Below are 17,449 nucleotides of genomic sequence, written 5' to 3'. Positions count from 1 at the left end.
TTTTAGTTGTTGGAATCCCTTATAAATATGGAATGACTTGTTTGGATTCATTGATCATTTTCTTATAGTTTTTTTTTAAGGTAAATGATTTGTATTGCCTTCAAATATGAGAATACATGTTATATCAAAGAACTATGGAGTGGTCAATCACTTGGAAAACCTGACCAAATTGAAGAGTTTTGTCTTTTAAAAGAGGCATAGATAAAAATATGGCCAAGCGAGGCCAGTTCCAAAATACATAAACTAAAAAACAGGCCTTCAAGGCCTTGAGAAAACTAAAAGGGATAATTAAAATAGAAAAACAAAACCATAACCTAAACTGACCAGCTGAGAGGATTTTTTCGAATTTATGGATTATATAGGAATAGGTTACTTATTATTGCTCGAAGAGTAGCTAAAGTCTGGAGGAACACCTATGTTCTTCTCAATGTGCCCCAACTGATGATCCAATTTTGTCATTTGATGTTGCATATGACCCAAGGAGAGGAGAATATCCTCTTAGCTTTCGTTTCTATTTAAAAGTATAGTCAATTAAAAATTTCATGTGCCAGTAGATGTCCAATGTGTACATATATTGGTTATACTGACCAGGCATGTGCTTGACATCAAGAACCCAATCTTCAACATTTGTAAGAACTTAAATGTTTGAGAGAATGTGTCTCTGATGGAAATATCTTACTCAGCATGAACAATCTCTGCCTAGGTTAGTGGGGGAGTAAGCTCCTGAAACCGTACTACTAAACTCTATGCTTGGACCTATGCCCAAGTACAACCATGTTCCTCATGTTCCTAATAATAGGTAGCCCCATGATGAACACAAGCATGCTGATGAGGCATGTCTATATCTCAATGAGTGGGACTATTCTGGGTACGAATGAAGGAACCCTCAGGGATGGGAAAGCATTTAGAAGAGGAGAGAAAAAAACAAATGACATTGGCCTTGTGAGGAGTCCTACTGAGAATAGAGAGCTCAAAGAAATGAATAGAACTACACAAAACCCCTGACACCAAAAGGGAGTGAAATGGAGGACCACATAAAGCTATGACATCACCTAAGTAGTCAATAGACACAAGATAGAGAATGAGAATCAAATTGAAATTAAGAGTAGAGACCACAAAGTCAAACCTGTACTAAGAGTAACCAGAGCAATGAATATTAGGAGCAGTAGCCCTTTCAACCAAAGGTAGCTAACAAAAGAACTCGCTTGCCATCTCTTCTCTAAGACTTGCCTCAATTGTAGAAATAGACCCTCGCCAAAAGCTAGGAAGGGAAAAGGCTAAGATGATTATGGAAAACACTTCATTTAGCCAAATTTTCTAATTGAGATTCCAAAGACTTGGACTTGAATACAAATACATTTTCAGCATCCAAATAAAAGGCTTAGTTATATGGAAGGACCTTGACATATATTATATGCAACAACTAATGTGAAAGGGATGTTACTCCATTCCTTGAATCTATAAAATTTCCTTGTAATTAACACCATCGGATATAAGTTAAGAGGATACCTTATTTTTCTTGTTCAATTTTTTCTAAGTTAAGAGGATATATATAAATCTAGAGTAATAGATAAAAAGAGATAACACTATATGAACGAAAGAGTAAATTTCAAAAACATTGTGAATACAATTAAATAGAAAGAATACCTCATTATCTTCCATTGCACAAGATATGCCACTTAACTTGAGGCTTATCAAAAAGATATGAGAAATAATTCCATTCATAATGGAATTAGCTGAAAATATTTGTTAGACATATAATTTTCAATTAGGTTCTATCTATATTCCTATTATTCTTGCATTTTCTTTAGTGATGAAATTTTTTAAGGAACATACTTACAAGCATAGTTTTTCAAATGATATTATTTCATAAGGACTTACCAAATGCCGAGTATGAAGCAAGAACAATGATGTAAGTTGATGCACGTTTAATAGAGTACCAAAATGGGCTTGTACTTCCTGATGATAGATATGGAACATAGTACCTGTGTGAATATGGCACGAAAGGATGTGTTTCTCCCTGAGTAATTCCAAGACACGAACATCAATTAACAAGATTTCCAAGGTAAATAAAGAGTCATTTCATGAGCTCATAATGTTACAACAATAACATTGTTTACCAAGAAGCACATATATGCAACTAGATTAGCATGAGAAAAGAAAAAATGTGGAGATGAAAGCCATTATATTTATTTATCTGGTATCTGATTTCTATAATTAAGTGTAAAATGTACAAATATTGAAGTGGTGCGTATGAATATATAAATTTCATATGTTTCATTTCATAAACCATTTCATCATGTATTTATTTGCATTTTATGTAGGTTTCGACTCTAAAAATTTCAATTTTACATGGAACATAGATCGTTTCAATTTAATCTTGAAAAGAATAACACCCAATAATTTGACGATATTTAGTTTCACCTTACATTTGTTAGCAACATCTTTAGGAGTTGCATTTACCTCTCCTAGAAGTTATATTCTAATGAAATATACCTGTAACTAAGCATTAAGCACATTAGCCCATGATGTAAGATATTATATCCTCTCATAGATCCCATGCCCCTTGCAAAGATACATTTACAATGGGAAATCTAGCTTTGGGTCATAAACAAAATCCAACAAGTGTGTAACAAGAGGAATCAATGTGCATATTACTCTTCATTTTGATTTTCAAGTATATCCATTGATTCCACATTGATTCACCCATCATAAATCCATACTTAATGATAGTTCACAATTATAATTGATGATTGAATTATTTTTTAGGAGAACAAGTTTATCGTTGTGTGAAAATTGTTAAATATGTGTTTAAGGTTTTTTAGGGTTTCAAATTTATGTTATAGGTGGGTTTTGAATTTAGGAAGAATCTTTGTGCACTAAAAACATCCCATGTATGATGATTTTTAAAATATATCACCATTAATGATCTTTATGGTGATATATTTCATTTGATTAAACCTAATTAAATGTACATCTACACTTGATTTTTGACTTTCTCAACATTTAACATTGAGGTTCTATAAGTATTAATATTCATGGGAGATGACTCAATCATAAATTCTATTGCATTTTATCTAGAGAATTTTGGAAACATAGTCTTTCTTAACTAAAATAATATATATATAGGATTATTCATGGGGATGTAGATTAGATGGTGATAGAGTCTACTATTAAAGAACTCGTTATGATGTTGTTGATTCAAACCTTGCCTAACATGTGTTGTGCTTGAGGGATGTGTGATGCACCTATAGGTTATAGTGGTAGCAGTCGAAATTTACCTTGTATCATACGAGTACGAGCCCAACCTAATTGTCAATTATTCTAGACTTGTGTATATACGTTTCTTCTTATCATTGTTTCAGATATAAAGTGGGATTTCTATTGTTGTTGGTTCTATGTGGTTATAGAGACCTATGCATTGTCTTTGAGATTGTAAATAGGTTAATGGCATTGGCCACTAAGTCAATAAAGTAATGAGGATTACTGTTGAAAGCATTTGCCATAAATTTTCCTATGGATTTTTATTTAGTTACAAACTATATGTGAAATGTCTATTTGAATTTAATGCATTTGCAGATATATATTTATTTTGTTTGTGTCCACTACGTGACTTTGTTCTGTATGTATTAAACCATACGTCAAGTAGTATCATAGCTTTTTTTGTGAGACTCTGACCATAGCCTTATTCTACATCAAGTGATATTAGAGCTAAGGCTATAACTTTGGGAAGGAAGAAAGTGATATTTTTTTGTTTTTGGGAGGAAAAATTATGCTTTGTTGTGAATGATGGTGGTTGTTTTAACAATTGGAAATTTTTGAGAAAGTATTCTTGTTGAATTCAATACTAATAATAGTATGTGCATGGTAACTAGAGTGATAAATTCCAAGAGGATTGTAATAAGTATACCTCCCATGAGAAAAAATAAAGAATCACAACTTAGAAATAGAAGAAATGAGAAGAAGAATTGAAAAATTAGAAGTCACACTTGCTAGTAATGCTAGAGATGCTAGAAATGTTAGTGATAAGGATGAACTAGAAATTGCAAAAGAGTGTGATAATCAAAAGAATGGTGCTGGACTACAATTGATCATATTTTTGAAAAATGGACGCAATGCTAGAATGGAAGTCTCTTGTCTTGATGGTATCTTAAATTTTGATGTGTTGATCAATTGGATTGGTGAAGTAGAAAGATAATTTTACTTTTACGAAGTAGAGGACCCATATAGAGTAAACTTTTCTAAAAAGTTGGCAAGACATGATGCTTTATTATAGGATCATGCTTAGAAAAACATAGAAAGAAAGGACAAGAAGATGATTAGAACTTGGAGAATATGTTACGTCAAATAAATGATAAATTCTTACTTGTAGATTATAAATATAATGTATTCAGACAAGTCCATAATTTCATGTAGAAAACAAAAATGTCAGAGAATACACTAAATAATTTTATAGATTGGGAATTTTCTATGGATTTGATAAACTTGAAAATCTAAGTGTAGAAAGGTATGCAAATGGTTTTAGATTTAATATTCAAGATGAAATTAGCACTTAGTATTTCACTCTATTTACAAGACATATAAAATTGTTTTGAAGGTTTAAGAGAAATTGGATAGAAGGCAATGAAACAGTGCAAAATTATATTTTCCATCAATGTTGATCTTATTGATGAAGAAGAACTCGATGTGGTTCCCCTTGATTTATATGGAGTCGTGTTTGGTAGTCCCTACATGTACATGCAAGATGCAATATTCATGCAGAGAACTAACCTGTGCCACCTCATTAAGGATGGAAAATTGTTCAACAAAAACACACACAAAGGCAAGTCAAAAACTTCATTTGTAAGTTCCAACCAATCCAAGAAATTGATCAATTCCAACAAGAAGTATGTTTTATTTTTTTAAGAGAAAATCAATTTGTAAAAGAGTCATTAAGAGGAAAGGCATACTTAAAGGGGTGTATTAAGAAACAAAAATAGCAACTAGAAGGTTTTCTTTAAGAATATAAGGAGGTGTTCCAAGAGCCTAAAGGGTTACCACCTAAGAGAGAAGTGGAGCACGAGTTACAGCTATTGCCAAACTCCCCATTGCCAAACATTTTGTTGTACAAGAAGTTTCTTATGGAAGAAATTGAGGTGAAGAAACAGTTGCAAAAGCTACTGGAACAAGGTGTCATTTGACCGAGTGCGTTACCATGTTGGTCACCCATCATCATTGTACCAAGGAAGGATGGGACTTGGTGGATGTGTATTGATTACAGGGTGTTGAAAAAAATCATGCTCAAGAACAGATACCCCTTGCCTAGGATAGATGATTTATTGGATCAATTACAATAAGAAAAATACTTCACCAAGCTAGACTTGAAGTCTAGATATCACCAGGTTTGAGTCAGAGAATAAATCACCTAGAAGACTACCTTCAAAACCAGGAAAGGATTCTATAATTGGTTAGTCATGTCATTTGGCCTATGTAATACACTGGTTATATTTATGATATTAATGAATGATTTATTATTCCCTTTTATATATTCATATGTTATTGTCTATTTGGATGATATATTAATATACAGTGCTACATTAGAGGAGCACATCTCACATTTGATGCAGGTGTTGGAGACTTTAAAGAAGCACCAACTACTAGCAAATATCAAGAAGTGTAAGTTTACATAGTAGTCTTTGGTGTATCTGGATTATGTGATGGGCGGAGGAGAGTTGAAGATAGATCCTGCCAAGAGGGAGGCCATCATGAATATTCAGTGCATACTAATTTTTCTAAGGTTAGGAGTTTTGTTGGGGCAACAGAGTACCTAAGGAAATTCAGTCTTATTTTCAGCAATATTAGCACCACTCCACACCATAACAACAAGTGGTAAGATTTTCAAGTGGATAAATGGTCAATAGAGGATCTTCGAGGAGCTAAAGAAGAAGATCAATCAAGCACCATGTTTTGGCATTACCAAACTTGCAGCAGCCCTTTCAAGTGGAGATAGATGTGAGTGGGTATGCTATGGGAGCATTCTTGATGTAGGGAGGAAGGATTTTATGCTACCATTCTGAAGTATTTTATGGGGAATTTCTTAACTAACCTACCTACGAAAAGGATATTTAAACCTTGGTGCAAGATATGAAGAAGTGGAAACACTATTTGATGGGAAACAAGACAGTGATCCATACATATCACCAACCACCATAGTACTTGTAGCCCTAGAGTAAGCTACAATAAACTAGGCATCATAAGTGGATGGGGTTTTTACAACAATTTCGTTTAGTGATTAAGTGCAAGAAAAGCAATACAAATAAGTTTTCCAACATGCTTTCAAGGCCACCCACATCAAAGATCACAACTTTGGGAACTTTGATGCACATGGATTCATTCACCCATGATTCTGTTATGAAACCAGCTCACAAAAAGATAGAAAAGATAGATCAATGCCTTAGAATTCATCCTCTTCGAGGGGGCAACCTCCTTTACATTACATAAATGAACAATTCTTGGATGATTCAAATGACAAAACTTCCTTTCTATATATAGGAGTCTAAGGAGTCACAATATAACCCAACCAACCTAACATTAATAATATAAAGCCAAAAAAATAACAATAGAGGGATTCTATGGGGCACAATAATAATAATATGGGGATAATAGGGGCACAAAAATATTAATAAGGGATGCAACTACAATAGTAATGGGGTAATCACTAGTATTATAAGGACGCAACATGCCCCTCTCCTTCAAAACAAGTGTTGTCCTCAATGCTTGAGTAGTTCTCGATGCTTCTGTATAAAATTCTCATCCTCCCATGTGAAATCTTTAGCAGATAAGTTCTTCTACTTGATAAGATACTCTGAAATTGATCGATTTCGTAGCTGTCGAGTTCTTGTTTCTGTGACTGCTTCCGGTTCCAATATAATTTTTCCTTCCTCGTCAAGTTCTGGCAATATTGTTTGAACTGGGAGCTTGTTGCCTATAACCTTCTTTAAACATGAAACATGGAAAACTGGGTGCAATCGAGAAACTGCAGGAAGCTCCAATTTGTATGCCATAGTACCAATCTTTTGCAACACCTTGTACGGACCATAATAATTTGGTGATAATTTATTATCCTTCTTAGCTTGCTTGAGGGACATTTTCTTATATGGTTGTAGCCATAGGAATACCCAATCACCTACATCAAAATTTCTTTCACTGCGATGTTGATCTGCCTGTTGTTTCATTCTATTATGTGCCAACACAAGGTTATCCTTTAAGAGTTGGAGGACTTGTTGTTGATGTTCAATGTGATGTTCCACTACTTGAACCTTAGAATTTTCTCTTAAATATGATGTGATGAATGGTGGCTGATATCCATAAAGTGCCATAAATGGGGTCATTTCTTTTGTTGTATGGAAGGAAGTGTTATACCACCATTCAGCTAGAGGCAACCATTTGACCCCTTGTGTCTGTTTATTAGATACAAAGCAACGAAGATATCCTTCCAAACATTTGTTTACTATCTTAGTTTGCCCATGAAATTGAGGATGATAAGATGAGCTATGCGCTAACTGAGTACCAAGACAAGAAAATAATTTTGTCCAAAAATTTCCAGTGAAAATGGGATCTCTGTCACTTACAATAATCTTTGGGTTTCCATGTAGCTTTTGAATTGTTTCCATAAATGCAGTAGAAACTATATTGGCTTTAAATGGATGTGATAATGCACAAAAGTGTGCATACTTGGTAAGTCTGTCAACTACCACCATGATGATAGTCTTTCCCTCAGACTTGGGTAAACCTGTGATAAAATCCATTGAAACCTCCTCCCAACGTTGGCTTGGAATGGATAAAGGTTGTAATAGACCCGGTGTCTTAATTGTTTCAACTTTATTTTGTTGGAAAACCAAACATTCCGCCATAAATTTTTGAATATCCTATTTAAGGCCATCCCAAAAAAATTCCTTCTTAACCCTTTGGTAAGTTTTTAAAAATCCTGAGTGCCCTCCTAAGGGAGAAGTGTGCAATTCCATAAGAATCTTTTGTTTTAGTTGGGAATTCTTACAGAGGTATAAGTGATATTTGTACCATAAAGAATCATTTTGCCAGCTAAATGTATCAGATGTACTGGAATATTGTTGTAACTTTCAAATAAGTGCCCACACTTCTTCGTCATTCTTCCATTCGTCCCTTGCTTCGTTTATCCAATTTGGTTGGATAATAGAAATGGCACACAACAATGCTTCCACATCCTCATCCTTTCTTGAGAGTGCATCTGCCACCACATTTTGCTTCCCTTTTTTGTAGATGATTTCAAAGTCATAACCCAACATCTTTGTGACCCACTTTTGTTGCTCTTCAGAGGATAATCTTTGTTCTAAAAAGTATTTAAGGCTATCATGATCTGTTTTTACTTGAAGTGTCTTCCCATTAGGTAGGGTCGCCATTTCTTAAGTGCATGGAGTATTGCCAACATTTCCTTCTCATAAATAGCTTTGTGTAAAAACTTTCCCTTGATTGGACAAATTTCAAAAGCAATGGGTCTTTCATCTTGCATTAAAACAGCACCAATTCCATTTCCTGAAGCATCACATTCCACAATAAAGGTTTTTGTGAAGTCTGGTGTAGCTAAGACCGGTGCTTGGCACATTGCCTCTTTAAGATGTTCGAGGGCCTTTGTTGCTTCTCGATTCGATGAAAATGCATCTTTCTTCAATAATGTTGTTAGAGCTGCTACTATTCTCCAATAATTCTTAACAAACTTGCGATAATACCCTGTCAACCCGAGAAATTCTCGCAGATGCTTTATGGATGTGGGGATTTTCCATTCCTTAATGTCTTTAATTTTGCTACGGTCTTCCTTAACTCCTTCATGAGATACAATATGACCCAGATATTCCACCTCTTGTACTCCTAAGAAACATTTGGATCTTTTTGCATATAATTGTTTCTCCTCCAATAGTTGTAGCACCCTGTCAACATGTTCAACATGATCCTTCCAAGACTTGTTGTAGATTATATCATCAAAAAATACTAACACAAATTTTCTAAGGAAGGGTTTGCAAATGGAATTCATTAAACCTTGAAATGTTGAAGGTTAATTGGTAAGGCCAAAAGGCATGACCAAAATTTCATAATGACCCTCATGATTTCTAAATGTTGTTTTCAGAATGTCTTCAGTCTTCATTCTAATTTGATGATATCCTGAATGAAGATCCAACTTGGTGAAGTAAATTGATCCATGCAATTCATCTAGTAATTCATCAATGACATGAATGGGAAACTTATCTTTAATAGTGAGCTTCTTGAGTTCCCTATAATCCGGACACATGCGCCATGATCCATCTTTCTTGTGCACTAATACTACTGGAGCAAAGAAAGAACTTTGACTCGGTTGAATTATACCAGCCTCTAGAATTTCTGCAAACATACATTCAATTTCACTCTTTTGGGCATAGGGATATCTGTACGGCTTGATGTTTCGAGGAACAGTTCTTGGAATCAAATGAATAGCATGATCATGATCGCAAATAGGTGGGAGACCTTTGGGAGTCTCAAATACCTTGGAATGATTGTCCAAGACTTTTTGGAGATCTGGAGAAATAGATGATTCCAATGTGGAAACATCTAGCAAACATAATTATGCAATTACACCCCTTTGTTCCTTTTTGAGAAGCTTTGTCATACCCTTAGAGCTGATTATCTTTCATGGTTTCCCTGCAATACCCCTTAATTCAACTTCCTTTCCTTCCACAGAAAATTTCATGAAAAGTTCTTGAAAATTAAAAGCTATTGTACCCAAGGATTGTAGCCATTGGACCCTTAGTACAACCTCAGCACCTCCCATTGGAATGGAAAGCATTGGGCTAGTCAATACATATTCTCTCATCGATAGCTTGATATTATGGAACTTTCCAGAGAAATTTATTGTTCCTCCATTTGCAACCATCACTTGACACTCTGGTGCTAGATATAAGAAGCAATTCAATTCTTTTGCTACCTTACAATGAATAAAATTGTGGGTACTTCCTAAATCAATCAACACTATTAACTTTTTCTTCTTGATTTGTTCTTCTATCTTGATGGTTTGAGGAGTGGTAATTCCTACCAATGCATTACAAGATATGGTCAGATTCATTTCTTCTTTATCTAGGCTTTGTTCCTGGAGTATATCCTCTTCTTTTGACCTTTCTTGCTCCTTTTCTTCTTCCTCTTCACAATCTATGTAGAATAATTTCTTCTCAGCACACTTATGACCTTTATTGTATTTGCTATCACAACTGTAACAAAGCCCTTTTGCTCTTTTTTCTTCCAATTTTTGTGGTGTCAACCTTATAGGTTGTGGAAGACTAGGGGCAACAACACTTCCATCTTTATAGTTGTGAGTGGTATGCTTCCTAGTTGCCATAATTTTGCTTTCCATTTTTCTTGCTAACCTGAATGCCTTCTCTAATGAATTAGTTTCCCAAAGGTGAACATCATGTTGGATATTATCCTTTAAAGTCCCTACGAACACATCAATCCTATGCTCCTCTAGAATATTTTTTACCCTTATGTTCAATTTTTGGAACTCCTCAATGTGCTCCATTATTGAACCCTTTTGTTTGAGACTTATCAATTGGCTAAAAAAAGTGTTGCTTTTTGTATCCTCATAATGTACTGTCAATTCTTCCATAAAAGTTGCCCAAGTGATAATTTGTTTATGAGAGCAAAGCCAATGATACCATACAAACTGATTTGGTTCCAAATATAAAGTTTCAATATGTACCTTTTGTGTGTTTTGCACATTATTGAGATCAAAAAATTTCTCCATCTGTAATATCCATGTTGCAGGATCCTTGCCATCAAAATTCCTCATATCAATTTTTGGAATATGGTGGGTCTTCGATCCCACATTAGAGTCTATGAAATCATGATTAACATTTCTTTTGTTCGCATCATGAATTTCCTTTACTACCTTTTCACCATTAGTAAGTATTTCTTGTAGAAAATTTGTCAAATCTGTCTTAAAATCTGCCATGTCTCTCTTCAAATCTGTCTTCAAATCGTCCATCTTAGCTTCCACGACCTTTATCTTACATTCCATGCCATTTATCTTAGCTTCTGTTAGCTTTTGTGAGAGTGACATTTGTTGCACTTGTTTTTGTAATTTTGATATATCATGTAGCATTTCTTCCTCTTCTTCATGAGTCATGCTAGAGCTTTCAGGTTGCTTACTATGTTTTTGCATTTTCTTTCCTCGAGGCATTAGTTACCAATAATAATGCTCTATTATGCCCTTTGAATTCCTTCAAAATAAATTTTCAAACCAATGTTAAGCAAAAATTTAAAAGAATCTACACACCTTTTTTCACTTTGTAAGAGCTCGATATTTCCTCTGATGTATCTCTGTACTTTCAGATCATCTAGTTTTGAGATTACAACTTGCAGTAGACCTCTATGTCCTCTTTCCAATTCCACTAGTCTGATCCAAATTGGATTCTCCAAGGAAGAGTTATGCGAAATCTCCCACAGTGACTTGATTATAGACTAGTTTAGTAGAGCAAACTTTTACGATGTGCCACGAGTCACTGTTTTGACCTTTGGCTCTGAAAAATATATACATGAAACTACAATCTGTCCTCTTTCTATTCCTTCTTACGAAATTTCAATCTGATGCTCAGAGAGAAAGTTATGACGATTTTCCCCAGGTCACCTGTTTGGAATGTAATTCAGGAGTCTGCAAAAGGACCAACTTCCTCAGATCATATCTCCGCAAATATAGTGCGAAAAGCTCTGAAATTCAAACCTGAGGTTTAGCGTGATTTCTTCTCAAATGGGTTTATTTTTTAGCATCTGACACATCGTAGAAAAAAAGTTATAGTGAAAATTTCACGATGACCTATTTGGAGTAGCGAAACCCTAGAATCCAAAGCTCTAATACCAAATGTTATGAAACCAGCTCACAAAAAGATAGAAAAGATAGATCAACGCCTTAGAATTCAGCCTCTTCGAGGGGGCAACCTGCTTTACATTATTGACTACCATATCCAGGATGGGTTGCTCTATAGGTTGGATAACTTATGTGTTCCTAAAGGTGAGTGATTGTAGCTGATTAGAGAGACTCACACCTCTAAGGTTGTAGGGAAGATAGTGGAGAACTTGTAGAGGTATGTGTATTGGACCAAGATGCAAGATAAAGTAGTTATGTTCATAAGAGGATGCATGCTTTGTTGTATCAACAAGCCAAGCAACCAGAAATAGGATCTATATCATCATTTACCTATACCCACTCATCCTTGGGAAATCATTTCCATGGACTTTGTGGGAAGTTTCTAACAATCAGGAAGGGACATGACTACTTATTCGTGGTAGTTGAAAGGTTCAGCAAGATGTGTGTTATGATGCCTTCTAAAAATACCATCAATGAGAAAGAAGTAGTCAAATTGTTCTTTAGATAGGTCTAGGTGCTTTTGGGATACCAAGGAGCATCATTTCAAAGAGGGACACAATACTTCTCAATTAATATTGGAATACATTATGGGAGAAGATGGACACAAAGTTAAAGAGAGCTACAACATTCCATCCACAGACAAATGGGTTGATAGAAGTAGTCAACAGGACTTTGGTGTATCTTCTAAGGGGATACAACTAGAATCACCTGAATACCAAGGATGAAAATATGGTATATATATAAAACTTTATTACAATAGAGAAGTCTACACTTCCCCTGGAAAGTCCACATTTGAAACTTTTTTTGGACATTGACCCCTTCAACTTCAGACATTGCATGTGGGAAGCAAGGAGTGAGTGAAGATCTTACTGTTAGGTAAACTTGACTCAAGATAGAGTCAAAGTTGACTAGGTTAAACAGTGATGGTTTTGGGGCACATGGTATTGTGCACCCATAGTATTTTGCCGTGGTATTATATGTAATGGAGCTTATAAAAGGCTGGAAGGACTTCATTGTAATGCAAGACTTGGAGGTGAGCGGTGAAGGCTCACTTGGTCGGATTGGCCAGGGGTTTGGTCAATGCTAATAAGATCTTATTAGGTTGGGTTTTTCCCCGGATTTGGGGTTTTCCTGGATAAACATTTGTGTTTATGTGTTTATGGTTGTTGCTGGCTATTTTTATATTTATTCCTCTTAGTAATTATTTATTTTATGCAGTAAATTTCTTAACAACTGGTATCAGAGCCAGATATTGGCTTCAAAAGGATTCTTTGGTGCCAGGGGTTTATAGTGCTTGATGAGATCAATGCAGCCTTTCTTTTACTAATTTGGGTCTAAAAATAATGGTGGAACAATCTTACAGAGAAGAACCTCAAGGAGAATGTGCGGAAGATAGTGCCGGCTAGGGATCACTGGTGCTGGAATCTACGAGGGCTCCCAGTTGGAGCGGTTTGATAGAAGTTTTTGAGCACATCAAATTGAGAGAGGATGGATCAGAATCACAACATCAATAAACAAAAAAAAAAGTTAATGAAGTCAAAATTATTACATGTAAATGGGCATACTACTGTAAGACCTGGTAAGGCATGTGTACCCCGCGATGATCACCGGTAAATTCTGGGCTAGACCTAGGTGATAGGGGGGATGTCGGATTAACAATACCTCAGGTAAAATCTCTGAGGGGCGTAAGAGCTAGAGTGAGCAGGATCATCTCACTTAGCAGGTTTTTTTGGAGTTAGTCACGGAACCCCAAGTCAAGTTTAAAGGGGGAATTTTTAGGTAAACTTGACTCAAGATAGAGTCAAAGTTGACTAGGTTAAATAGTGATGGTTTTGGGGCACATGGTATTGTGCACCCATAGTATTCTGCTTGTGGTATTATATGTAATTGAGCTTATAAAAGGCTGGAAGGACTTCATTGTAATGCAAGACTTGGAGGTGAGCGGTGAAGGCTCACTTGGTTGGATTGGCCAGGGTTTTGGCCAATGCTAATAAGATCTTATTACGTTGGGTTTTTCCTCGAATTTGGGGTTTTCCTGGATAAACATTTGTGTTTATGTGTTTATGGTTGTTGCTGGTTATTTTTATATTTATTCCTCTCAGTAATTATTTATGTTATGCAGTAAATTTCTTAACACTTACAAGAGATGACTTAATGGCTAAAATTTTTATAGAGAAGATTAGGCATCTCCATATACAGGTACAAGAGGCACTACAAAAGTCTTAAGAGAAATATAAGGCTAGGAATGATTAACATAGAATATATAAATCATTTAAGGTGGGAGATAGAGTATGGCTATAGTTGAACAAGGAGAGGCTATAGGGGCTTGGTAACAAAATCAAGGCTTTGCGGTATGGTCTAGAGATACTGGAAAATGTGTGTGATTATGATTATCGACTTTTCTTACCACCATATATGCACATTTACTCAATTGTGAATGTAGAGAATCTGAAACTCCTTGAGCCTTCCATGCTATAAGAGGAAGATGAACATGTCCTACCTTTTGTGGAGGATTTGACATCAATGCTCAGGCAGAGTTGACAGAAGACATAGTTTTGTAGAATAGGTCTGGAACCACAAGATAGGGGTAGCATGACCTTTGGTAGATTAAGTTGAAAGCAAAACCTCCAAGAAAATCTAAATGGTACACTTAAGAGAAGGTGGAGGAATTTTTTCCTCACCTTATTCAGTAGAAGTTTTAGGGACCAAAATCCTCCCAAAATCGGGAGGTATGATTCAGATTGGATCGTTATATTGTTTTTCATCCATCTTGATGTTTTCATACTGGAAAAAGTGGAGGAATCAACACACGGGACCATTTATACCAATGGGACCTATTTTGGAAAAACTCCGGGAACATTTTGAGGCATTGTTGGGTAATTTAGTTGACAGTTAAATTACATCATTAAATTTTCAAACCAAGGTTCGTGTAGTTGTGAAGTGTATGTGCACTATATATGCTAGGCTTTCTATTTTTTTATCATGCAATCAAGTCAAGACTAATTCTTCATCATAAGTACATACATTTTCTTTCTATAAGGCTCATGGAACCAAAATAATTTGAAACTAAATTATTCTAAAAGCATAAATTGGAAATGACCATAAAGGAAAATTTAAACGATTGACTTGAATTGAAAAACTATTCTATTGACAAGAATTGAAATCTATTCTATGAGCATAATTGAAATTACTCTATTGAACTAAATTGTAACCCTTATGCTAATTGCAAAATCAAATTCAATTATATTCTAATAATTTGAATAAAAATGGCAAAATAAACTCAAACTTTTACTATAATTACAAATCTAATACAAAAATGAAAATACAAGCCTTGATAGATTAATAATGCACGCAATTATGATTAAAACTAATCTAATCATCTAAATCTAATACTAAGTGATGAAATCCAATTAAATGAACTAATAAAAATAAATTTTTTGTGTTGTTTTGATTTTCTAAATAGTGCTTGACCTATAACAATGAAAGCAGTGAGTGAATGACCAAGAAATAAGCATGAATCAACAAAATTGAACTTGATACCAATTGAAAATCAATTAACATTGAAAAAAATAGGTAAACTTTCTTATAACTCTCCAGGAGGCCCTCCTGTTGAGTGTAAGGTGAGGTGAACTCAAATCAAATCAATTAATAATGCATGTGTATGATCTGGAATAGGGTAATTATATTGATAAACAAAGTTCTTGAATTAAAAACTTTAAAGTGCTTCAAAACCTTGCTATCATATCTTTATATCTTTCAAATTGAAGAGATATTTATATTACATCTAGTCTTAACAACTTAAAGAAGGAAATGTCGAAAGGAAAGTTTGTAAATCGACAACACAATTTTTAAATTTAATTAGGAAAATGGATCTTGCATGATTTTCTCTGTGCTAGAAAATCATGCATATTCTCTTCATCCACACCTCAATCATCAACTGTCATGATACTTACTCGCTTGGTATTAAGTTTTTCCATGCTCGCTTGATGTTTAAAACTATTTCCTGAAACCCTTGTGCATGAACAAAACAACATTGATCTGAGTTTTGACCAAGTAGATTTTCAATCTTGATGACCTTCTGAGTAATCTCCATAGGTATACTTCCATGTCTCTGACATTTGGTATTTGATCATATCTTTTATTCACCTTGGAAGTATATGCATCCTATATAACCATGGATTGAGCTATAGAAAATTCAGTCAGCTATGAAAATGTTACAATTCAGTAGCCTAAGAAATATTTTAGTTAATTTTCACAAATAAAGACTAGATCATAGGCTACAATTATTTGATACATTTTCTTATGCCTGAAGATGACCCAAATTTCATTATGACTTGTAAATATATCAAAACAAGTATAGTATGGATTGAAAGAAGGGAAAAAAGGATGTCAAAATTGAAGACAATTTGAGGATCTAACATTCCCCCATATTGAGGATGTTGCATGTCCTCATGCAAAAAACTCAAAACTAAAGAAATATCCTTGCTACTATGATGATTATGAGGCCTAAATCAACTCATCCATATTATTTTGCATCCCATTGTTTTTCACATTAAGAGACCATCTGGCTTTTCTCATGAGAAGTTTTTCTTGCAACCCTTTGCCATTATTTTTTAGCACCCTTTTTTTTGTTTCATGACAGCATAAATATCTAACCACAAACTATGCCACTTCCTTCTTCAGATCCAGTGAATAGTAGGACTTCTTCACTATTTTCAATGTCTTTTGATATCGTGGGTGTCCTAAATATGGCTTGACATGAAACTCCCTCAAGATAAACTTCTTGATCCCACTGTCATTTGACACATAGATCTTGTCCTTGAATCTCACCAAACCATTTGTCATGAAATGATAGTTCGCATGCTGATCACTTGTACCTTATCTTAACCTGTACCTAAGGTCCATGTACCTTCCATTTTCTTGGCCTACTTTCAAGATCTAATCCTATAAATATGTCCCATAAGAGCTCATTGTTGCAACATGGTTCATCTGCACTCTCCAATTGAGAGCATTTGTAACCTTGTTCTCCTTACCCTTAATGTATCTAATCTCAAATTAAAACTCATTGGTCGTGGCCAACCACCTAGCCTTCCTGGCATTCAAATTTGGTTGGTCGAACCAATATCTCAACCCACTATGCTCGCTCATCAATGCAAATATCCTGCCAAGAAGATAATGCCTCCACAACTTCAAGGCATGAATAATAGCTTCCAACTCAAGATCACGAGTCACATAGTTCTGCTCATGATCATTCAGTTTCCTAGAATCATAACACACCACCTGTCCCTCCTGTATCAAGACTCCACCAAGTCATCTTTTGAAAGTATTTTTACACACCATGAACTCTTTATCTAGATTTGTAATCTTAAGAACTAAATCATTTGTCAACAACTACTTTAACTGCTCAAAACTAGTTGCACATTCTTTTGTCCATTCAAATTGTTTACCTTTTCTTTGTAATGACATAATAGGATATGAAATGTGGGAGAAGTTCTTAATGAACCTCCTACAGTAACCTACTAACCCCATAAATTATTTGGACTTCTT

The 17,449-nt window shown here is 34.9% G+C and overlaps 1 protein-coding gene across 1 annotated transcript in view; it reads right to left on the bottom strand.

The window, feature by feature from the left end:
* LOC149187655 (purple acid phosphatase 2-like) overlaps positions 1–17,449 on the bottom strand; it is a 186,611-nt gene that overhangs the window by 65,893 nt on the left and 103,269 nt on the right. Inside the window, exon 5 of the mRNA XM_089411427.1 lies at positions 1,882–2,020. Coding sequence (XP_089267553.1) covers positions 1,882–2,020 — 139 coding nt within the window. The remainder of the gene's footprint in view (positions 1–1,881; positions 2,021–17,449) is intronic.

Source organism: Pinus tabuliformis, chromosome 3_1, assembly GCF_031772625.1.
Source record: "Pinus tabuliformis cultivar Carrire ecotype Pingquan chromosome 3_1, CPIR1, whole genome shotgun sequence".
NCBI lineage: Eukaryota > Viridiplantae > Streptophyta > Pinopsida > Pinales > Pinaceae > Pinus > Pinus tabuliformis.
This window is presented reverse-complemented; position numbering and strand designations above follow the sequence as displayed.